Source organism: Propithecus coquereli, unplaced genomic scaffold (assembly GCF_000956105.1).
Source record: "Propithecus coquereli isolate 6110/MARCELLA unplaced genomic scaffold, Pcoq_1.0 Scaffold507, whole genome shotgun sequence".
NCBI classification, from domain to species: domain Eukaryota; kingdom Metazoa; phylum Chordata; class Mammalia; order Primates; family Indriidae; genus Propithecus; species Propithecus coquereli.
The window spans coordinates 197,644-221,548 of record NW_012150919.1 but is presented as its reverse complement, the minus strand read 5'-3'; the positions used below and the strand labels follow the sequence as shown (position 1 = coordinate 221,548).

Genomic DNA, 23,905 nt, shown 5'->3' with positions numbered 1-23,905 from the left:
GAATGTTTTGGCTTCAAGTAAGACTGGCTAGTTTGCATGACAAACGTATTGGAAGAATGTCAGAGTATCTCAAGGAATCCAAGGGAGACTTGGAAATCCACGCCTTGGGAAGGGCTGGAGCCAGGCTGGCTTCCAGAAGCTTGGCTCTCAGAGTTGGTTTTGTCTAGACGGTTGCCGTGAACACCCGGCTGCCTGGCCGGGCACGTGTCTGTTGAGCTCCTGACACTGGGCTAGGCACTGCAGATGCGGAGCCGTGGTCCCTGTTCCCAGGGGCTTCACAAAATCCCAGGTTCTTGGGGAGCTGACGGAGTTGCCTGGTGCAGACTCAGCTGCTCGGATTTCTTGTGTATATTGAGGACGGTTTTCAGAGGAGGGGCCTGCTGATTTGCACCCTTCGTTCAGCGTGTGCGTGCGAATGCCCAGTCACAAACACGTGCACACACTTACAAGGAGGCTGCAGCACACAGATCCAGTCATCCTACACCCAGTCACAAATGAGCTCCCTGGTGGGGACACCCCACAGACTGTCCTCCTCTGCATCCTGAGATACTTCCGTGAGGACTCTGTTGCCTTAGAAGCTTGAGAAACCCAAAATGGCCCGGTGGCACTCTGAGCATCCATTCGCATGCCGCCCTCTCTCAGAAACATTCTTTCCTGGGCGCTAAAACCTCCAGATCACCAGGGTCCAGGCACACACGGTGGGGAGCAAACATTAGGAGGGTCGGTCATTGGATCCAGTTATGGGAGCTGTCCTCTCCAGCCCCGATCCCTCCCTTCGGACTTGTGTACCATGACTCTGGAAGACGTGACGTTCCAGCAGCCGTGGGCACAGCGGAGTTCCGCAAGACCTGCCGCTTTGGGCTGATACGGTTCGCAGGAGGACCTGAGAGTCCTGTGGCAGTTCGGCTCTTGCGCCAGTTCGTTTGCAGGGAAGTGAGTTCTGCGCAGCCTCACTTGGTTCGAAGCAGCGCTGTGTGGCGTAGAGAGCGTTAGGTAAACCTACGGACGGCGGGGCTGGAGAGGCGCAGCGGGCCGCAGTGGCCATTTGGGGGAGGACAGATCTCTGCTTCCCCTGGCAGCGGGGCCCGGCGTAACGAGCTTTCACCAGGGACTGGCTGGGCCTCAGAGGTGCAGCGCTGCGGGGGCCTCTGTGTTGGCGGCCGGACCTCAGCAGGGCTGAGTCAGGGCGGCCGTGGCGAGCATGAGTATGTTTTCAAGGCCGTGGTGCACCTTTTCCCCTGGCACGATGGCCAGTGTGCCCTTAGATCTTTTGAGCAAGGACCAGGCTGCCTGGAGGAGGCGAATGACTGGGTTACCCACAGAGCAGCCTTTCCTGCCGCCTGGTTTGGAAGATTTTCTTGTGCTTGAAGGGTAGGGACTTCTGAAGGGCACTCGTGTGGAACGTGAATGTTTTCAGGCCCTGGTTCTGTGAGGACCCATTAATGTTGCCATTTCCCACATCTTCGCCATTTTGTTTCTTCCTGGTCCCTTCCCGTGCAGCTAGGCCCTCAGCCGTTGCCCCGGGGTTCTGCGTGCCTCTCCCGTGCACCGGGCGAAGTCCCAGGGCTTGCCCACAGCGAGGATCTCCCTTTGCCATCGATTTCCTGACAGCAGGAGCAGCCGAGCAGAGACGTGGCTCCGTGCGGTGGTGAGGAAGCTGCAGACGGCTCGCTCTTGCCGAAGCGTCCAGGCTTTGCGGCGTGGGCGAGGCTGCTGGAGACGGAGGCCTCGGAGGCCAGGCCGGTGCTTCTGCACTTGATCCTTGGCCAGAGGGGTTTTCAGCCTAGAAGGAAAATGATCAGATTTGTATTTTTAGTGGATTTTTTTTCCTGGCAGCAAGTCAGATTAGATTGTTCTAGTCCAGGCAGAGCTGATGAAGGGTTGAATAAGAGTTGGAGAGATTTAAAAAAATATTGAGGCGCTAAATCGGCAGAACTGGGTGAGCGACGAGGGCGGAAAGACTCGGGTGGCGACGGTCGGTCGGCGGGAGGGGAGGCCGCTTCCTGGGACGGGAAGAGGAGCGGGTGCGATGGCGGCTTGTGGAACGGAGTGACTAGCTGGAGCCTCCGTCGGAGGCGGGCAGTGGGGTGTGGCTTTCCCCCCTGCAGCCCCCGTCCCTGCCGAGGGCCCCTTCCCGCACCCGCCTCACGTCCAGACGAGGAGAGACGGGCCGGCCAGGCCCTTGCTGGCCACACGCTCCTGACCCTGCCCAGGGCTGGGAGTTCTTCCCTGAAGCCCGGGATGGTTTGAGAGAATCTCCCACAGCTGCCTGGAACAATTTCTTCAATCTTCGGAGGAGCCCAAGTAGCTAGGAAGGATAAGGGGGGAAAGTTTCTGTGAAGAAAATCGAAAGAAGGGAGGACTCCAAACAAAAACCAGAACACGTCATTCAATTCTTTGTGCCTCTGAGCGCTGAAGAGACCTTGAGCTACGCCTGCTTCCGAGGATGGCCACTTGTGATTTTTCCCAGACAGCAGAAAATGTCCTATCATTAAGGAGGACTGTCCCGTCTTCCTGAGTCGCCCGGCACCAGAGTCCCCGCTGCGTGGCTGTGACCTGCCACTGTCACCACGATTCTCAGATAAGCCCTCAGATGTCTCCTTTGTCCAAAATGTTTCAAATCAACTTTTCCTCTTCTCTTTGAAGGGAACTGTTAACCACACGTGGATAAATTATCTTGAAGTGAGGTTGGCAGTCTTGATAAGTAGCAATTAGCACAGAGGAACTCGCCCAAAGGGCTCCCAAGGAGTGTGCTGAGGGGACAGCTGAGGCTGAGTGTTCCTGCCTTCCCCGAGCCGCCACCCCCAGCCCTGTAGGGGAATTGGTAACCAGACACTGTAACTAGCCTAGAGAAGGCAACCCCAGTGTGGACATTTTCATTTAAGAACCCTTTGCCCATCCTTCTCTACCTCCCAGAAGGAAAATAGATACCTTGGTCTTAACTACTGCCATTAGAAGGACTGTCGCACGGCCACAGTCCAGAAAGCATCACAGGGCAGCTTTCTGCTCTTTAGATAAGCTTTCCAAAAATAATAGAAGCTGTGTATTCCCAGAATTAAACTGGGACTTGTCTGTCCACCCACCGGAGAGGACATCCTACCTCAGCCTGCTGCGGAGTGTTGAAAAGGGACTTGCGTGTTCTGGTAAAAGGGAGAGCTTATGAAAAGGGACAGGAGGAGAACCAAATATAAGAACGAAATGTTAAAGTTGAGATTCTTTCTGGCATCTGACCTGAGTTGTCACTGTTCTAAGTCTGGTTCCGTCTGACTCGTTGCAGAGGGAGGAAATGCTTTCTGCCGTTAACAGGAGATGATCCAGGATGGTGTGGCCAGTGCTCTGTGGTGGATCTGTCTACACTCTGATACACACGGGGCATTTGCTTTTTTGAGGGGCAGGGAGAGGAAAGAGAATTTTTATTACTTTGCCGCAAAGGAGGGAAAATGACGGACCTTCTCGTCTCAAAATCCAGATTTCCTCGGTATTTGCTTTTGACTTGGTTCAGTGATTTCATCTGTAATTCAAAGTTGTCCCCTTATGTTCACTTCATTAACTCTGTAGTTGTAAGAACTTTGTTCTATCCCCTGCTTTTCTGTCTCCTGATTTAAGGGCCAGTTTTTAAAATGGGGGCTATTAGTCATTCTTTTGATAGGTTTTAGTTACAGTGCTTTTGGCTGCAAGTAACAGAGAACCTAATCACAGGGCTTAAACAAGTGGGGTTCTTCTCATGCAGAAGAGAAGCCCTGGGGCAGGTGGCTGCTGGCGTTGGTACAGTGGCTCCGTGACATTGGTTCTGAGGGTTCTGTATGATTTTGTTTCTCTTTTCTTTTCTTGGCCTTTCCCTCATGATGATGAGATGGCTTCTCCAGCCCTGTCCGTCACATCTGCATTCTGGGCAGGAGGGGGGAGGGAGGAGGGTGGAACGACAGCACCTTCTTTGGAAACTGCCCTGGCAGTTGGGTCCCATTATCAGCTCTAGTCCCTTGGCTGTCCCCACCATTGCCACTCCCCACCAAAAAAAAAAAACAAACAAAAACGCAGGGAAATGGGTTGCCATGATTGGCTTAAACCAGCTCTCATTCTCCAGCTACTAGGGTATTTCCTGCCCCAGGTAAATTTGAGATTCTGTTAAATTAAGGAAAAAGAAAAATGGATTTTGAATAAGCAAACAGTAGAGTCTGCTGCAGATCCTCAGTGGCCAAGGCCAAACAAAAGCCACAAATAAAATCAAGCAATAATGGTCTTTCATTTTCTGTCAGGATAATAATGGTGATTTTTATTAAAATTATTATCACAACTTTAAAAACTACAGAAAATGGCCTTAATAAATAAAGACATGAGAATTTGGCAATGTAGTTCAGAAACCTTTGTGGTTTGAATATCCTTGGATCCGTGGGTTTCATTTACAGTCTAAGGAAATAATCGTAACTGAGGACAAAGATTGCTACAAGGATTTTCCTTGCGGCATCATTTATAACAGCACAAAAAAAAGAAGAAAAAAAAAAGAGAAAGAAACAATCTTAATGTCCAGCAGTAGGAAATTGGTTAATTAAACTCCAGTATGTCTTCAGGGTAATGTTGCACAGCAATTAAGAAAGATAATGTAGAAGATCATATAATTTCATGCAAGTATTAATGTCATATTGTAAATTTCAAAAGAGGCTATAAAGTGAGGTATACAATATTCCTTTTTTAAAAGGCATGTGTGTAAATGGATGCATACATACAGATAGAAAAATGTAGAAGTTTGTGTGCTTCATGCTAATCTCTGGGTGATGGGACTGTAGGCTTAAAAAAGTCTCTTTTTCTAAACTGTATTTTCCAAATTTATAAGCATATGTGCTATGTTTTTATAAAAGGGGAAATTCTAGAAAACTTAAGACTTAGAGGGAGGGGATTCCTCACCAAAGACCACTCATTTGACAGCTCATGAGACTGGTGTTTTTCTTCCCACAGTTGGAGGCTAGAGAGGCAGCGTTCTGCGTGTCCTTCTCCCGGGGCGCTCTGGATGCTTCCGTAGTTTCCTTATTGTAGATAATGCTGGAATGAACATCTTCATGTTGAAGGCCTTTTTTTTGTCCCCATGTTCTCAATTATTTTCACAGAATAGTTTCCCAGAAGTGCTATCACTGGGTCAGTAGATACAAACATTTCTTTCCGCTCACAATACGTATTTCCACATTGCTTCTCAGTGGGGCTGTACCGATACATAATCAGGAACATTTCGCCAGCACCGCTGTTGTAATTGCCTTTAGTGTTCGCTAATTTAGCGGACAAACAATGGTACCTCAGTAGTTTGATCTGCATTTCCAGCAAGGCAGAACGATCTGTTCTGTAAATTGTTTAGCTGTTGTATTTTTTCTTCATGAATTTTGCCATTTATCTATTGAGATTTTCATATTTTTATTTTCAGTTTATATAAACTCTTTCTGTACTAAAGAAAATAACCGTTTTCCAGTTGTGCTAGCCTGGCTCTGGACATTGTCCCCAGGCTGTTGTTTCCTTGCCGATTTAGTTTTTTCATTTTCTGTTCAAAAACTTTAAATCATTCTGCAGTCAAGTCTGTCACTTTTGTGATTCTCTTTTATTTCTTCCAAGTTCAGAAAATTACCCTCCCACCTCTTGAGCAGAAGTTTGAGACATGTTCAATCCCGTTTGCATCCAAATTTTTTTTCTTTAAATTAGTCTAGGAGCATCCAGACTTTTTAAGGTTTGATTTTTTTTTTTGTAATCTTAACCCTTTAACTCATCGATAATTTATCATGCTATGGGTTTGTGGTTAAGGATTTAAATTCATTCTTCCCCCCGTTTACTAAAGTTTTCTCAATCATATGTTGAATAATCTTCCTCATTAATTTTCCATTCCCCCTTTGTCATAAGGTAATTTTTATGTAATGCTAAGACCCATTTCTCACCTGTTCCGTTCCATCGTACATCTGCTAATACTACATTTTGTTAAATGATTATTTTAAATATATCTGGTAGGGCTTGTCCTACCTCATTACGTTTTAAGCTTGTCTGAAATTTTATTTTTGATTCTCACCTGTTTGAATGTAAATAAAATCTTCTACAGACCCAAAGTTCCTCTGAGGACAGGAACCAAGTCTTTGACTTGATTTTTTTCTTTCTTTCTTGCACAGGGATGTGCAAGCCTGGAACCCAGAGTCCATTCAAACTTACTTGTACTGTGCCTGCTCTCTGCCAGGTGTGGGAGAAGGGTGCGAACAGGAAAGGTGTGGACTCTGCCATCAGGGAGTTCACAATGCGATGTTTTTACTTAAGGGGTCCCCAGAGAGGAGGGGGGTGACTCTGTCCATCCCTGCTGGACCTCACATATTTTAAGCAACAGGTAATGTGATTTTCCTCTGACAGTCTTGGAAAGGTTAAACGTGAAGCTCTATGGCAGGAGCCATGCAGGCCCGAACAGAAAGGCCGCGTAGACCAGCGTGCTAGGTTCACCGGTGTCTGGCACGTGGCAGGGCTTCCCGAAGCTGACCACCGTTTCAGAGGATAGCCTCGCTCAGAAATAAATGAGTTCCCAGCAAAACCCACAGACTTGTCAGCAGCCTTGCAACTCGCTCGCTTTTTTGTTTCGTTTTGTCTTACAGCCACATTTAGCGCTCCCTTGGTTTTTAATACATACCAGCATTATCGATCGCAGGCTGTTCTCTGTTCAAACAGTAAATTTGCTAATGTAAATCAGTTACCTTGTCAGTGACTATGAGCTCGTGATTGATATGATTGCCCTGGGATTTTTAAGAATGTTTATTACAGAAATGTTAAAACATTAAAAAAAAGTAGATGGCGCAGGATAATGAACACTCATATACACATCACCGAGATCTCACAGTTACTAACATTTTGCCACGTTTCTTCATTTATTTTGTTGAACTACTTTAAATTAGACATGAAGACATCTTACCCCTAAACATGAGTATTCATCTCTAAAAAAAAGACATTTTCCAACATAACTGCGACATCATTGACACTTCGTACAAAATACTAACTCCTGGATAGCATCTACTATCCAGGAGTCCATGTCCCAATTCCCCCCTTCCTCCCCAAAAGTCTCTTAGAGTTGGTCTGTTCAGAGTAGGATCCAATCATTGGCTATATGCTGCATTTTACTTTTCTATATCTTAAGCTTTTAAAATCTAGAGCAACTCCTCTCCCCCCCAACTTTTTGAGTATTTTTCATGACATTGACTTATAGCAGTTTTTGGATCTTTTCAGCGTAGATTTTGAAGTTTTTTATGGATTCTTTCTGTGGTATGGCTAAATTTCATTTGTTGCTTTTGTGTTAGTTACCATTTGTCGGAGGCTTTGGGGTTTGTTTTAATACTTCGTCATCGAACTAGCTTTAGTAGCTTAAAAATTGGTTCAGGTCTGACCCTTGGCTAATAGTGTTTACTGGAAAAAGCATTCTTAATGTTGATTTCTTTTTAATCTCAAATAAAATTCTTCTGGATTTGTGCAAATTTTATTGGTTTAAATGGATGCAGAATAATGAAGGTGGGTTCTGAATGTCAACCATGAATAAAGTTAATAAAAACCTTAATTCTCCTTGTTCAGTTTGCAGAGAAGTTCCAGGAGGTGAAAGAAGCTGCCAAACTAGCCAGAGAAAAGTCCCAGGAGAAAATTGAGACCTCGAGTAATCATTCCCAAGTAAGAAATGTGTCCACAAAATACGTCCAAGTGGGATCATCACCTGAGGCTCCTTTGTTCCTTGTCACTTTGGGCGAGAAAAAGGGAACTTTGGCAGCAGGGCAATTTCAAATGTTCAACTATGAGCCCAATCACAGTGAAATGGACAAGACGTGTTTTTATGAGACTGTTGAATTTTTCAGGATGTGGTACTGTATTTTTGGCAGAAGACAGTTGGTGAGATTCGAGTTAATACATGTCTGTGGCCCCCTGAGAGACGTTCTGTGGCGGCTCTGTATAAACGCCAGGGGCAAGGCATCGCGTTTCCCTGCTCTGGTGGGAGGTGAGGCCTATACATAGGATGCTGTTTGCAGATGCAGGTTTGTGCCCATGAGAGGGAAAACTTGAACCAGAGAGCCCTTGTGTCCTTCCAGTTTTAACAAAAGTCAGGTAGGGGATGATATTCCAACAGCTCTATTTTAGCCAGAGAAGATCTGGCTTTGCTAAGAATTGAGTGGTCTGTTTGCTTGAAAGTGTGATGATTGACTGAAAAGGACCTATTTTAACCTGAAATAAAATTACCTGTGTTCCTGATGTCTAGATTCGTGTATGCGATGATAAGGGAAGGCTTGACCTAGTGACAAGGTTATGTGTAGAGAGACAAGGAAAGGGAGACTTCGGGAGTGATTCTGGCTCAGGAATAAGACTGAGGCAGGGGAAGCGTGGAGATGCGCTTGCAGATCCCGTGAAGGACCTAGCGTTCTTGAGCAGTGGGTGCTTTGCTGTTTATTAGCTGTCGGTTTAATGGTTTATAATTGGATGGTTGGTAGACATTGGGAGTGGTTTTTGACTGTTGATCTCGAACGGACGTGAGGGTGCGTGCGGGTGGTAAGGCAGTCGGGAGTGACGGGGCAGGAAGGTCGTCGAGGAAGCTGTGGGGTGGAGAGTGGCTGGGCCAGGGGCCAAATGGGGACGGCACCCAGGAAGAGAACCAGGAGGCCTGGGCATCCTGAGCAGTCAAGATCCACGCTCTAGACTCGACCATCAGCCTCATGGAAGCAGTAGCTGGAGACTTGGATGCACGAAGAAGCGGTGGGGAGAGGAGGGCAAGGCTCGAGCCCTGGGAGATGAGCCCAGATGTGGGAGGGGAGCCCCAAAGAAGGCAGGGCAGGGAGGAGAACTTCCAGCATCGCTGAACCCCAGGGAGGAGTACATCAGTGCTCAGAGACTGGGTGCTGAGAGGGGCCCTGGCTCGTCAGCCGCTGTGGACAGGAGATTTGGTGGCTCGCGATGCTTCACGAAGGCAGAGCCTATGTCTGCCTTGTTATATCCCAACACCTTGTCCTGGGCTCATCGGATGACAGATGCTCCACATGGATTCATGGAAGCGAATGTATATTGGGCTTCAGGTAGATGGGAGCTTCCCTGAGTCTTTCTGAATCATCTTTAATAAAATCTGAGACTGATACTGTTAATTTTGTATACTAATTAACTTGAGTAATCTCTGAGAGTCCGTATCATTGGGCATCTGAAATGATCCATGGTCTAGAAACTCTCTAATAGCCTGTCTTTTTCTGAATACCACTTATTACAGTGATACCTTTAAATGTCAGTATCTGAATTTCTGTAAATAAGGTTTCATTTTAATATTTGTCCCCTCGAAAGTATTTTAAACCTTAAAAAAATCAAGTATACTTAATAAGATGTTATTCTATATATATGTATTAATTATGTAGAAATTTTTTTGCCTCTAAACTTTAGTTTTTGTTTACCTTCCCTGATATTTCCCCAGATACAGATATTATTATACATTTCTTTTTCATTAGAAACCAGACAACTGCTCGGTTTCCTGAATCTCTCAAAGTGTGAACACTCTGACCAAGGTTTCCAAATAGTTGAAGATTTAAACAACCTAATTTAAAAAACATTTAATGCGAGGGTTTTGTGACTATAAAAGCAGTACATGTTTACTATAAAAATAAAAAATATACCATGCTATAAAGAAAGGAATAAAAATCACCTGCACTCTCACCACTCGAAGATATATTTTGTTGGTATTTTTGTGTGTATCTAATACAGTTCTCTAGTATATTTTTATATTACCCTTTTTAAAACTTTTTATGTCATTCCTTTTCAAAACTGTTTTAAATGGCTAAACAGTATTCCAGTGTGTGTGTGTATCAAAACTTATTTCATCAACCTTATATAATTTGGGACATCTGTGTTTCTAATTGTTCATTAATATAAATAACACCGTTGAAGGTTCTTGCACATCTTTGTGCATACGATGATGATATCTGCAGGATAAATTCTTGGAATGGAGGTTCTGGGTTAAAGATTTGGACGTTTGTAAAGCTTTTGATACCTGATGCAAACTTAGCCTAGAGAAACGCACAATTCTAACTCCCACCAGCAGTGAATAGGCTTTTTCCTCCCACACCCTCATCAGCAAAGCTTTGTTGATTTGACAGATGAAAAATGTATCCTATTGGCTTTTTTCATTTTGTATTCTTTACTAGTGAGATTAAATATTTTTCATGCTTATTGACTGTATGCTTTTCTTCTTTTGTAAATATCAATGGCCTAGCCTTTCCTTTCTTTTTTTTTAAGTTAAGGTATTCATCTTTTTCATACTGATTTCCAAGAGCTTTGTTCTTTAACACGAAAAATTTTGAACATTTCCAGAGCTGGGCAGACTTGTGTAGTGAACCTCCATGTGCCTATAGGTGAGCTTTAGCAATTAGGAATTTATGACCAATTTTTCCTCCCTACTCTCCCTCCCCCAATCCCATATTTTAAAACAAATTCCAGATATCTTCTCGTTTCATCTATAAATATTCAGTTTGTGGCTCCAGAGGATGAGGACTAATAGTTTTTCAATATAGGAAAGGTATTAGCATTTTGCTTCTCATTTGTGCTGCATATATTTTCCCCCAAGTTTTTGTTTGCATTTTAATTCTGTTCGCGGCATTTTTTTTGCAATGCATAAATTTAGTCAGACTTATACATCATTTTCTTCTGGTTTCCTCCTTTGTCTTGTGCTTATTGGAGGTTAAATAAGATCTAAGATCTTACCTAGCACTAGATGAGATTTCCCCTCCATGTGGTATGATTTATTACAGAAAACACATCTGAATATTCATAACGGTGCTAAATAGTGAGGCAGTGGCAAACATCCGGATCTGGTTCTTGTTTCGTTAATGAATGTGTTGATCTAAATCTCCAGAGCTCCAAGATCTTTGTTGTTGCAGCTCTTCACGTGCAATTTCTCTATCCTGATTCACTATTTCCTGTTCCTTGTTGTTTATGACAGTCTCTCTTCCCTTGTGACTTCCCTCCTCTGGCATTTAAGGAGACCAGGTATCCAAGCTTGGCAGGTTTATCTGTAAGTTTGAGAGACGAGGCTCTGAGCATAGCCCGGGGTTCTTTTGTCAGCAGAGCGCACAGACCTGGCAGCTCATGTGGTCCTCAGGCCTTTCCCTTTGTGCTTGGTCCTCGTAGTCAGCCTTTCTTAGCCTGAGTCTCTGCTGTGTTCTGGTTGGGGGAGCTGGCTCAGCCCCACTCACGACAGTTTCTCGTGATGCCTGATCTGCTGCCGACGTGAGGCTGAGCAGTGATGTGTGCAGATGATTGGCCTTGACCAGAATCTGCGTGTGAAACCCCCTCTTCCGCTCAGGCATCCAGCGTCAACGGGACGGATGATGAAAAGGCTTCTCATGCGGGTCCAGCCGACACGCACCTCAAGTCTGAGAATGACAAGCTGAAGATTGCGTTGACGCAGAGGTAAGGGCTGTTTAAAATCCAGATCCCACCTTCTCCGTGCTCGGCACTTCCCAGGAAGCCTCTCCTGGTGGCCAGGGTTTCGGGAGATTGGAAGAGAAGACCGGGTCCTGCTCAGAGCACCCAGTCTTGTCTCCTGGCAAAGCGAAGACCACCGGCTTCCTGGCCCTTCCGTCGGGCCGACCACGTCGGTATCAGCTCCTGTGTGCAAGTGTGTCAGCGTGAGAGGTGTGTGTGTGTGGGGGGGAGAAGGTGAGTGTGAGAGTGCGATGTGTCCCTGTGCTTAAGCTTTCTTTCGTTTTTCAAGGGCTAGATTTCTCATTTATTCACATATAAGTTTGAGTCTTGGGCATCTAAGAAAAGCATATAAAAACCCAAGAAACTATTAAAAATATGAAATCACACAAAAATCAGTGGCTTTCCTAAAAATTTCCAAACAATTAAAAAAAAAAAAGAATCAGCCAGGTATGGTGGTTCACACCTATAGTCCTAGCTACTTAGGAGGCCGAGGTGGGAGGATCACTTGAGGTCAGGAGTTCAAGGTTACAGTAAGCTATCATCACACCACTGCACTCCAGCCTGGGTGACAGTGCAAGATCCTGTCTCTTAAAAAATTAAAAAGAGGCTGGGTGTGGTGGCTCACGCCTGTAATCCTAGCACTCCGGGAGGCTGAGGCGGGAGGATTGCTTGAGCTCAGGAGTTCGAGACCAACCTGAGCAAGAGTGAGACCCCGTCTCTACTATAAATAGAAAGAAATTAGCCAAACAACTGAAAATAGAAAAAATTAGCCAGGCATGGTGGCGCATGCCTGTAGTCCCAGCTACTTGGGAGGCTGAGGCAGGAGGGTCGCTTGAGCCCAGGAGTTTGAGGTTGCTGTGAGCTAGGCTGACGCCACGGCACTCTAGCCAGTGCAACAGAGTGAGACTCTGTCTCAAAAAAAAAAAAAAAAAATTAAAAAGATATATTTTGTTGAGAAGTGAGTGAAAGCCTGATATCTTAAAAAGTATGTTTCCCCTAAATTGACCTATAAATTTAACACAATCCCTACGATGATGTCAATAAGATTTTAATTTTTAATGACAGTATGAGCCGTGTTTTTGTATCCTGAGAACATGGTTCACTTCCCGCAGGCTGGGCTGCGCATCACGGTGTGGCCGGGCTCGTGCGCGCACTTGGGGCTTTGCGCTCGCTGGCCGGGGGTCTGCCCACCCTCCCTAGTCCCTCTCTCACTGAGGAGCTGCCCTCCCCAGAGCTGCCCATTTAAGAACTGGATCATCTTAGAAGCTTAGCTCAGGCTGCTATGACAAAATCCCACAAACTGGGTGCCTTAGACAACAAACCTTTATTTCTCACAGTTCTAGAAACTGAGTTCCAAGTGACAAAGTGACTCCTTGCCCAAGGTCACCTGGCTGGTGAATCTTTCCGTCACCTTCACTGCCTGCTTTCCTCTCAAGGCTGCGCTTGCAGTCTCTTCAGGAACCTTCCCAGAGGCAGCCAGTCCCGTTGCACAGCTGGCGCCACAGCTGGCCTGGCCAGTGCTTGGAGCTCAATTCCAGTGATCCGACACGGGGGTTTTGGAAAGCATGTGTCACCCTTAGATCTGACCACCTGCCTTTGGATGGTGGGTCTTTTTCAGGTACTTCAAAGGACATAACTGTGACCAATCTCTTTTCTTACTCATCAGGCAATTGTGAGAGCTATTTTTGGTTGTTCAAGTCACAATGGGCTGCCTGGATGAAAACGTTTCACCCCTAAAAATAAATGTTTTCAAAGCTGAGTTCAATGAACAGTGAGTTACAGGAATGGGCATGAAGCCGTTTCCCTAAATTAGCTCCAGTGCTCAGTCATCAACTCTAAAATTCATCAGATAATAACATTTTACTATTTTTTCTGCTGGCGGTGTTGAAACTGAAACTAAGTATTTTCCACTTGCATTCCTGGGTCCTCGAGGCTATGGGATGAAAGATAACAGATGATTCAGACACAGTTGTGTTTACTTAAAAAAAAAATTTAAAGCCTTTAGAAAGAGGACTCTCCTCTGCCGGGAATGGACCTCCTGATGGGCTGTCATGCGCAGCTCTGCCCTGTCGCCTCAGGTCACAGTCGGTGCCACAGATGTGGGGGCTCCAAGGCAAGGAAATTAAAGGAGGGTTGAAGGGAACAGTGACTGAGGGGACCCTGATTCCAGTTTGTTTGTTTTAAACTTTTCCCTCACTGAGCACATAGAATAGAAGATAAAACACGAGGCTTTTGTGGGGATGGCAGGTGTCCCTCGGACCACTGGTCTCCTCACACCCCTGGGCCAGCCAGGGCTCCCTGCCACACCGCGAGGTTAGAGCCCTGTTCTGCCCACAGAGGGTGGATTCCCTGTCACCGTCCCCTCTGTCCTCAAGCCCTGGGCTCTCAAATATGGATTCCTTTAAAGGCTCTGAGGAGGCACAGGTCACAGTGGGGCTGTTACCACCCTGGAGCTGGGGTGCGTGTTAGGCGGTTTGTTTAAACTCGGGTCCTCGAGGTGTCCAAGGCCTTCAGGAGATTCTCAAAGGGCCCCCTGGGCCAACCCAGCAACTCAGAACCTCTGTCCTTGAGAAGGAGCCGGCGTGAGAGGCTTCCTTGGCAGCAGGTCAGCAGGGACTGGGGGTTGGGTCTCCGCCACCCTCTGTGGCCTTCATGCTTAGCCCTGTCTCTTCATTCTTTAAGAACTCTGTTCTCCTCTAAGGGGATTCTTTAAGGAGGCAGCCGGCAAGGTGACGTGCTCACAGCAGAGAGGGGCCAGTCCCTCTTGGCACTTGGTCAGTGCAGCCAGGCCCACCGGCCAGCCCACTGGGGGAGAAGGGGGCCCCCTGGGGTGGGCCGAGGGGGCGGCAGAGCCGGTGGAGGCGCCGCAGGATGGACAGCACCCGCCGCGTCATCAGCCCCCCTCCTGCCCTGCAGCGCGGCCAACGTGAAGAAGTGGGAGATCGAGCTGCAGACCCTGCGGGAGAGCAACGCCCGGCTGACCACGGCGCTGCAGGAGTCGGCGGCCAGCGTGGAGCAGTGGAAGAGGCAGTTCTCCATCTGCCGCGACGAGAATGACCGGCTCCGCAACAAGGTGGGCCGCGGGGGCGGCTGGCTGGCGTGGTCCTTTCTCTCTCCCCTCTCACTTGCCCTCGTCCCCACGGCCAGAGGAAGACTTGCTGCCCCTCCTGTGGAACGGCCTCCATCTCCCCGCCTTCCTTAGTAGGAATGTAACCATACATATAATATGTTACCTTTCCCGAACCAGGTTTTATAATTCATATTGCTAAGGAGAAGACAGACAAACTGGAAATGTCAGCCCTGTCCCTCTCACAGGGCGCCCATGATCCTAGTCGTAGGTTGGCCTCTTGCCGTGGGGGCCTCCCATGGCACTTCTGTTTGGAGCAGAGGGATCCGGGGGCAAGTGAGAAACTAGGTTTGGGAAGTGATGAGGAGCATCTGCTTCCATGCCAAACACGTCAGTTTGGAAGTGAGGAAAGGAACGTGGCGCTTGAAGCGTGACGGGGGTGGGTGGGTGGATGCGTGCTGACCACTCATGTGCCCTCTACTCTCCGACCTTGACATCGTAGCATTTTGATTTTTTTCAAAATTCACCTGTAACCTTCACTGTAATTAATCACTCACACTCTTTGTAGTTCTGCTGAGTTGACAATGTGGTTTCGGGGTGGCCAGAGACTCCCCCATTGAGGCCTTGAAGTCCTGCGCTAATCACGTTTTGATGGTGATCAGTCCCCCAGCTGTGAGTGCATGGGGGTCCGTGCCATCAGTGAGGGTTTCGGGGGGACATGACCCATTTAGATTGGTGTCCACTCTCCCTCAGCCCCATTTAGGACCTGCCCTGCCCAGCTAGGACAGAGCCACTGCAGGCCTCTGTCACACCATCTTGCTTTGGTGCTGGTGGCACGTAAAACTGCCTCGTGTCACTTTTGCATCTCCATGTGGGAAGTGCTGACAGTCGGGGCACCAGGCCAGTTGCTGACTTTGCACGTTCCCGTCCCAGGCCTGGCAGAGCTGCCTGCCAGAGGGATTGATGGCCCTTTCTTTCATTTTTCAAGCAGAGAGCTGAGTTTCTCGCTTGGGTCTGAGCGTTAGGACCAAAGGCAGCGCAGGCAGTGGAGCGAGAGCATCACAGGGAACCTGCTCCCGTGGAGCAGAATTGACTTCCCTGGCGGGATGTGAGGGAGGGAGCTCGGCTTCCAGGGCTGGAGGTGGCAGTTGGTGGGATCTCCAGCAGCAGCGACGGCAGGGGGCTCAGACCCTGAGGATTGGCACAGGCTACAGTGCTCTGGTGCTACGCGTGGGGTCCACTCCTACTGTCCACTCTGCACACACATTTTGGCCCCCAGGAAATGCCCAGCATCCGATGGCAGCGTCAGGGTGTCGGGCCTTGGCACGCTCACTCCACACGAGTGACCTTTTTGAGGGCTCAGACTTGGGGAGGAGGGAGAGATGCAGTCTGGGGATTTGCCGTTCAGCCTTGAGAGGCAGCCCGCAGGCCAGGCCCCTTCTGCGTGCATCAGTAGGGGAAGGTCATCTTGCTTTACAGTGTTTGAAATGTCATCGCTTCCCACTTGGTAGCCACGTCCCACAGAGTAGCTCAGTTGTCTACCCTGCCGGCTTAAACCCGTAAGATGAAACAGAATAATTCAGGACATGATTAAAATGCTGTAAAAATCATTCTGGGGAGAAGCAGATGACTTCAGGGGCCATCAGGCTCTAGCCTGTGACAGATCCATAAAGCAAACCTAAGGTTACTCCCGTGGCTGTGAGACAAAACCAGGAGCCCGGAGCATCGTGCAGTCAGGTGTCACTACCGACTCGACTGCCCCGGTGTTAAGCGAGGCGTCCTGTGCACCCGAGGGCCCCATGGACAAGCCGCGGGGAGTATATCCCTAGCCACAAAGAAAAATCCATGAGTGGGTTCGCGTACGGCTTGTTTTAAAAGAAAGCACGAACGTAGCTGTGCTGAGCCCTGTTTGGCGCCTGCGGTAAACTAGCGCCCTGCTCTAACGCACGGTGTCCGTTAGATCGACGAGCTGGAAGAGCAGTGCGGCGAGATCAACAGAGAGAAGGAGAAGAACTCCCAGCTGAAGAGGAGGATCGAGGAGCTGGAGGCAGAACTCCGAGAAAAGGAGACGGTGAGTGACGCTGCTCTGGGCACGGCCCCTGGCATCCTCTGGGCCTTGGGAGGTGACCTCCACCCGAGGACGCAGCAGGTGGCCTGGGGCACGTGACCGGCCCTGGCAGCTGCCTGGATGCCAGCACAGAGAGCACCACAAGCCGCCCCAAGGTGCAGCTGCGGCAGGGCAGAGGCACTGTCACCCCCGCAGCCTCCTTGTGCGCGTTACACAGTCGCTCAGGCCCCAGAGGGAGCTGTGTTTGGCAGGATGCTCGGTCACTTCTGTGGGTGACCTGTCAGCGGCCGCGTCCTGCTGTCCAGTCAGGGCAGTGAGAGCCCCAGCCATGCGGCTGTGTGTCTTCTGTGGCAGCACAGCTGAGTACACACGTCGTAGACCATGGGCAAATTACTGAACCTCTCTAGGCCTCAGTTTCCCCATCTAAAAACGGGAATCATAAGAATATCTGCCTTTTTAATGTCAGTTTACAGATATCATGCAATGACACACGTCATGCGGCCCCCTGGGATTACCGGATGTTTAAGTATTAGCATTGTCACCACTGTCATTTGTGCAAACAGGACAGGTTCCAAAAGCCGCTTCCATTAGGGTATGCCGGGTCGATGATGTTCAAGAGGATGTTTTATCTGACTCGCTGTCATGTTCTCTCTCAAATTTCTGTCTCCTGTAGGAGTTGAAGGATCTCCGCAAACAAAGTGAAATCATACCTCAGCTCATGTCAGAGTGCGAGTATGTCTCTGAGAAGCTAGAGGTGAGCAGAGGGTGACGGCAGGTCCGTCCTGGCTCAGACAGGGCGGCAGCTGTCGTGTTACTCGCTTCTCCGCTCCTGCTCGCTTTCGCGCCTGCAAAGGGAAGAAGAGCAATTCTCCACTCACGAAAAGCTGGTGGTGACTGCATGCCAGATGGCATTGCGGGCCACCCCTGTCCCGGGGGCAGACGCGGCGGCGTTTGTCTTTTGGTTTTTCCACTTGTACGAAGTTGTCCTGTGTATAATCATAGTAGGCGACGGTTTCCCACCCACAGAAGTCCCTGCAGAGCCACAGAGGAGTGCGGAGCGGGGGGTGGGAGGGTGCAGCCACCTTGGCTGCTCCCAGTCACTGACCTTGGGCACTGACCTTGGGCAGGCCTTCCTCCCTGGCCTCAGACTTCCGATCCATAAAATGAGGGTTTTCAGGTCCCCCTGCCCCTCTGAGGGCCTCCTGCCTTCAGGCCCTTCAGCATCCCCAAAGAGCGCTTCACGTAGTTACAGAACCCAGCGCTGGCACTGGTTCCTGTGCACGTGCCCACAGAAGCCTCCGTTATGCCCGCAAAACCAACCTCATTCGATACGAAGACTGCAAGGCGGGGGCCCACTTACGGCCTCACCGTTGTCCTGCCTGTGGGAGCCCGTGTCTGATTTACCTAGACCTGCCTCGCGGGCTCGTGGGGCCCGACTCCACAGAACGTCTCCATGGTAACAGCATCGGGGCACCGGCTGGCTGTCCCCGAGTCACTACGTGGCCAGCGCTCCCTCACGAGGGCTGGCGGCCAGCCCTGGGGCGGAGGAGGCCGCCCTGCTCCGTGGCAGCGGGAAGGCAGGCCCCCATCCCTCTGTTCTGTCCCTCTCAGAATGGAACCGAAGGTGGCGTCTGACCCGGCCCTTCTGTGCCGGGCCCTTTGCCAGGGCTCCCCCGGGTGGGGCCCGTGTTTCCATTCCGCGCTGGTCTTGGGGTCTCCGGCCAGGTGTGGGTCGCACGCTCGGCCGTGGGAGGACAGGCGAGGAGGAGCACAGCTTCCGTCGCGTGGTCTCCGCTCGCGTGCTGGGCTTCGCCCGAGCCCGGCCCACGGCTGCCGATGGCCGGCGACGGCTCCCACCGCCCTGTTTTCCAGACCCTTCTCCCTCTGTCTTCTCAGGCCGCGGAGAGAGACAACCAAAACCTGGAGGACAAAGTGCGTTCCCTGAAGACGGACATTGAGGAGAGTAAGTACCGGCAGCGCCACCTGAAGGTGGAGCTGAAGAGCTTCCTGGAGGTGCTGGACGGGAAGATCGACGACCTGCACGACTTCCGCCGCGGCCTGTCCAAGCTGGGCGCCGACAACTAGCGCCGCCCAGAGCCCCGCGCGTGCGCCGGACGTCGTCCTGTCGCGTCGTTCTGTCCGTGCGGGCGCGGTCTGCGCGTTTCCCAGCCGGCCGCGCCGCGCTCGCTCCTCCCGAGCATCCGTCTCCTTTCGCTTCTCGGCCTCGTGAGGCTGTGGACACCGGGAAGGTTCTGACTCAGGAATCCAGAACTAGGTCTACCTTAACCCTTTATGCAGTCAGGGCAGGGACGTTTCTATCTTTCCCAAGGGCTGTTGCAACCGTATGAACTGAGAAGTATTTTCTAATCCAGATACCAATATTCTTCACACCGGGCCACGCGGCTGCTTTTATCCAATGGCGTTCAGAGTATTCGAACGCCCTCCGCGACCAGTCCCGGAGGGAACAGCGTCCCTCGGTAAACGCTGAGATGCTTTAAAACAACCCTTTGGTAGAGTCTCAGCCGGAGAAAGGGAACAGGCTGCTGGCGGTGCGTTTCTGGCGTGGTAGCCGCCTGCCCCCGCCGCACTGGCCGGTTCGTACGGTTGCGATGACGTCCCTTTTCTTGGTTTTAATTTCTGGGCAGATGATCGTGCTGTGAGAACAGCACTCAGTGAGGGGCCTGGCACGGGGCCTGGCACAAAGTAGGTGCTTAATAAATATTTGTTCACTCAAGCATAGAAACAGAATTTAGTGTTTTAATCAAACCCCACAACAGAATTCAAACCCCCGTTGTGTGATGCTCCTCCCCGGGGGGGTCTGTGACCCTGGAACCGCCTTCTCCAGGCAAGGAGGCCTGTGGCGGGCGATTCCGGGACCACTGGCTGTCCCTGGTATAGGGCCTGCCTAGAGCTTGGTGGGGTCCTATTACGGTTTGCACAGTTGAGAAGAAATCACACAGGCCCATGATGGGGAGAGCGTGGCTGGCCAGCCTTGGCCTTCGCAGCAGAGAAACCCTGCCCAGCTCCGCCTCTTGCCTGTCTCAGTTCCTGCTAAGGAAGGGACTGGAACCATAAACCCCTCTTCTCTGACAGAGCTGCTCAGTGGGGCCCGCGGGCATTTGGGTGCTGCTGGCGTCCTCCGTTAGGAGGGGGTGCCCGTGCACGGCAAGAGGTTCGGATCCTCGGCCCTGCACGTTCCTAAATGCCTTGGGCAGGGAGGCTTTGGTGCCCCCTTACCCCTTTGAGAACCACCTAAGAGAACTTCTCCCTCTGGAAATATTTGCTCACATGGACATGGCTAGGGTTTGGCAGCCTGCGGAAGGGTGGGGTCTACACAGACGTCACCCAGGCCCTAAGGTGAGCGTCCAAGTCCTGCTGCTCTGCTTCCCCGCACCGTCACGGCTCTCTGAGCTGCGAGGTCCTGTTAGGGATGGGGATAGAAGGGAAGGCTGGTGACCTGTAGCACTAGGGCACTTTAGGGGAGACCCTGCAGGCAGGGTGGGGGCTTTGGTCGAATACACAGGGCTCTTGGCAGACAGGAAATGGAAAGCGTGGTCTGCCCTCTAGCTGATTTGAGCTAGGGCGCTGCTAGACCTGCCATTTCCCCAGAGCTCCATGTGGCTCTCAGGACAGTTGGTAGCAGCTCCCTTCTGGCGGTGCCAGGAGACCAGAGAGCTGGCCTGGCCGAGAGTTGGCCCTGTGGCCCAGAAGGGAATAGAGGGACTTCTTGTCAAGCCAGCCTGGCCCACCTGTCCACAAACTGGGCAGGAACAGGGGGTGCTGGGATCCAGACACCCTCCGCTTGGGTCTTTAGATGACCTCCACCTCTGTTAGGTGATGTATTAATCTAGAAAGAGCCATCTCAAGTGACTGGAGCATGCTCAGGTGACGTATTCATCATAGGATAATTGCTAAAGCCGCTTAGCATTCCAGCATCAGCAACTTTAGAAAACCTTGAAAGCAAAAGCGTAGGAGACGTAGGAGGAGCCGTCACCACCGAGGGCCACTGTGAGGTCCAGACCCCTGGTCCCAGCTCGCCAGCCATCGCAGAGTTGGGTGAGCATCTCGCATCTTGCAGGCAGCAGGTGAGGAAGGTAGATTACTCGTGCCCTGCACCCAGCTCTCCTCGCAGCCCTGGAGCTGAGAGTCGCAGGGACTCCTTTACAGGGAAAGGTAAGTTGGGTTTGGCGGTGAGAGCACCGCTTTATGAAGCACTGAACTTCGCCTCCTGCTTTTCTCTGAAGATCTTAGTGTTTCTTCATTTACTTTCTTTAAAAGATAGTAATATAATAATGTCCCAGGAACAGCCTAGGCAGGCAGTCGGAGACTAGCCCTCTCTGACAGCCTCTGGCACTGTGGGCGGTGGACTTGATTCGGTGAAAATGCCCCGCTGAATTTATCCTGGTGTTCGCCCGGGCCGGTGTGACACGCCCTCGTGCATTCCGACGTCAGCCCAGTCTCAGTACCGCTCCGGGTGCAGGCAGGACGCAGGCCCTTCCCTCGTGAGCGTGCGGCCACGTCATGCTGCCTGGGAGGCGTAGCCAGGACTGCGTTTTCAGTTTCCAGGTGGGGTCTCCTGGCTTTTGACATTTCCAAAACTGGCTTTCTGCATCTGGGAAACCTGGGGCATAAAACGGGCCAGTGAAAACTTGGAACCTCTTTACCCATGAGGATCTTCAAAAGTAACTTTTCATTTTAGTCAAGACCCCACTGGAAGCATTTTAAAGTTGGGAGCAGCGAGGAAGTCTTCCTAGTGCCTGGGGAGTGGAGACAGTGTGGTCAGGCTGTGAAGGGAAAGAGAACCAGTGTTCACGTGAGATACCAAACCCGTGCGGTCGCTCGGTTTCATCTCTGCTGCAGGCAGTCACTTTAGACCCTAATTGGGTGAACGCACTGGGCAGAGATTGTTACCTACGTTTTGCAGACAGAAAGTAGAGACAGAGAAAGTGAGGTACCCAGGGTAACCCAACTGTGACCAGTAGTGTGGGCTCTGCATCCAGATGTCCTGGGCCTTTGTACAGTGTCTTTCTGCGCCAGATCGCTGTTCCCCTTTTGGTGACCCTTGGGTGCTGAGAGAAAAAAAATTCTTCTGTATTCTGATACAAGCACGTTGCAATTATATCATTTTAACGAGTGTCCGTAGCAAAGAGCAATTTACAAAGGCATGAATCAGAATCACCTTTAGGAATGTTCATTGTAAACAGTAAGTTCCATTTTTGAATGATTCTGGTTCTCCAGGGATCTCTCCAAGAGAGTTGATTAAAATGACCGTGCTCTGAGAGGCCGGTGTATGGAACACGAACTCACCTGGAGTTCTTTACTGATGGCTTTAGCGGAGGCAGAGCAATTTGTTCAAAACAAGCGGAAGGCCCTGAGATTGCACGGACACAGAGCCCGGCGGGGGTGGCCTGTCCGCTACCCGCTCCCTTCCTGGAGATGAGCTCTTCCTGGGGAGGGAGAAGGCTCGCCCAGTGATTGGAGCGGGTTCAGTGGAACCCGACCAGCACCCAGGATGACTGTCCGCAGAGCGCGGTTGTCCCCGCCTATGGGCTCCGTGAAAGCCTCATAGTGGTGACTGCAGGCCCCTGGCTGGTACGGGCCGTTTTCATGAAGCATCAGGCAAAGGGTGGAACATAATACAGTTCACGTGCTGCCCGGGAGCATTGTGACGTGCCCATTGTGAAAGGGCTCTTTATAGAAAAGTCTCTTCTATAGAAACTAGCACAACTGTGGATAAGAGCCAACCACGGGGTGTGCCTGGGACCTTATGGTGGGACCTCACGTGTGGCTGGGTGCACCCTCGGAAAGAAGGCAGCTGCGACGTGACTCAGTGCAGGCAGTTGGTGGAGCCGCCGTGTGGGAGGGAGCCAGCGCTGCTCTCTAACAACCCAGAGTGGGTTGTTTGTGCCATTCATCCTTCTAGACGTTATGATTCCCTTATTCCCTTGAAATGCCACTGGATTTGAAGCACTTGCAAACTAGAAGCTTGAAAATCAATGTCTGTATGTAGTTTTAAATGACATGCATGGTTTAAAAGGACCCTGATTTCTGAGTACGTGGCTTCCCCAGAGAAATAGTGTATGTTCTGGGGATGGCGGAGGTACCGGCAAGGAGAGGGAATCCTTTCTAGAAATGTGTGATTTACATGTCTCTTCCATGCACCTCCCTCAAGAATATGGGTTTTCTGGTTGACTGGGCAAGCAAGAAGGTGACTTTGACAAGAATTCTGGGTGGGATGAAATGTTCTAGTGAACCTAGGACTCTGTGTGTGTGTGGGGCGGGAGGTAGCACGGGCAAGTGGGAGCAACAGTGAGGAAGAGTTTTTAATAACAAATATGTAGACCTAAGAGGAGAACTTATTTTCGTATTTCTGGTGGTGGTGTTCTGTGTTCTGGAATCCCTTAACGGGGAGAGCGTGCGGGTCTGTGTTTGGGGTGGAATCGTGCAGCGCCCTCCGCTCTCTGATGGTGCGGAGCCCCGCAGTGGCCTCCAGGCCCCAGAGGCCCTGGCACAGTCCCCGCTGGTGTGCGTTTTGGCAGGTGACTGGCAGGACTGACGATGTGCAGCTGTGCGGGGTGTTTCTGTTCATACCCTGTTGTTACACTTTTAATAGAAGGTCTCGACTTTACATCGTTTGTAGCAATGTCTTAGATGTGACAGGCAAGAAGACATTTCTTGCATCGAAGGATAAGTATGGGGTGGGTAAGTGGAGTCTCCCAAGAGTACTGGGTTATTCCCCCCGCTTTTTTTAAATGCTTTTTGGTACATAAATAATATATACCTTTTTTTTAAAAAGAAACTTCAAATGAGTGGAAAAAAATCACCTGTTATTACCCCATCTGATCATAACCACTGTTAACATGTCAGTATATATCTTTCAGACATTTTTCTGTGCATCTATATTTGTTATTTTTTCCATGAAATATACATACTGTTTTATAACTTGTTTTTCCCCTTTAAATGCTATATTGTGAATGTGTTTCTATATTAGTAAATCTGTAATTATATCATTTTTAACATCTATGTAGGTTGTACCTGGGTTACTTAGATTGTTTCCAGTTTTTTACTGTCGTAGTCAAGGACATGATGAAATTCTTCTAACATTTTTTGTGAACTTTTCAGACTTTTTTCTTAGGATAATTGTCTGTAATTGGACTTGCTGGCTCCAAAGAATGCCCCTTCGCATCTGCGGCTCCTTTCCTTCCTGGGCATGTGGGAGACTTCACTCTCCAGCTCCTGTAGGCCTTCAGGGTCCAGCCATTAATTCTGGCCAATGACATGTGAGCAGAGGTGACATGTGGAACTCCAGGCTGAGACTGTGGAGTGCCCAC

At 49.8% G+C, this 23,905-nt stretch overlaps 1 protein-coding gene across 1 annotated transcript in view; it reads left to right on the top strand.

Annotated features, from left to right (window-relative positions):
- Positions 1–18,969, top strand: part of HOMER2 (homer scaffolding protein 2) — a 67,004-nt gene extending 48,035 nt beyond the window's left edge. Inside the window, exons 4-9 of the mRNA XM_012656522.1 lie at positions 7,570–7,662; positions 11,318–11,424; positions 14,356–14,512; positions 16,467–16,577; positions 17,248–17,328; positions 18,471–18,969. Of these exons, the coding sequence (XP_012511976.1) occupies positions 7,570–7,662; positions 11,318–11,424; positions 14,356–14,512; positions 16,467–16,577; positions 17,248–17,328; positions 18,471–18,659 (738 nt within the window). The 3' untranslated portion in view covers positions 18,660–18,969. The remainder of the gene's footprint in view (positions 1–7,569; positions 7,663–11,317; positions 11,425–14,355; positions 14,513–16,466; positions 16,578–17,247; positions 17,329–18,470) is intronic.
- The last annotated feature ends 4,936 nt before the right edge of the window (positions 18,970–23,905 follow it).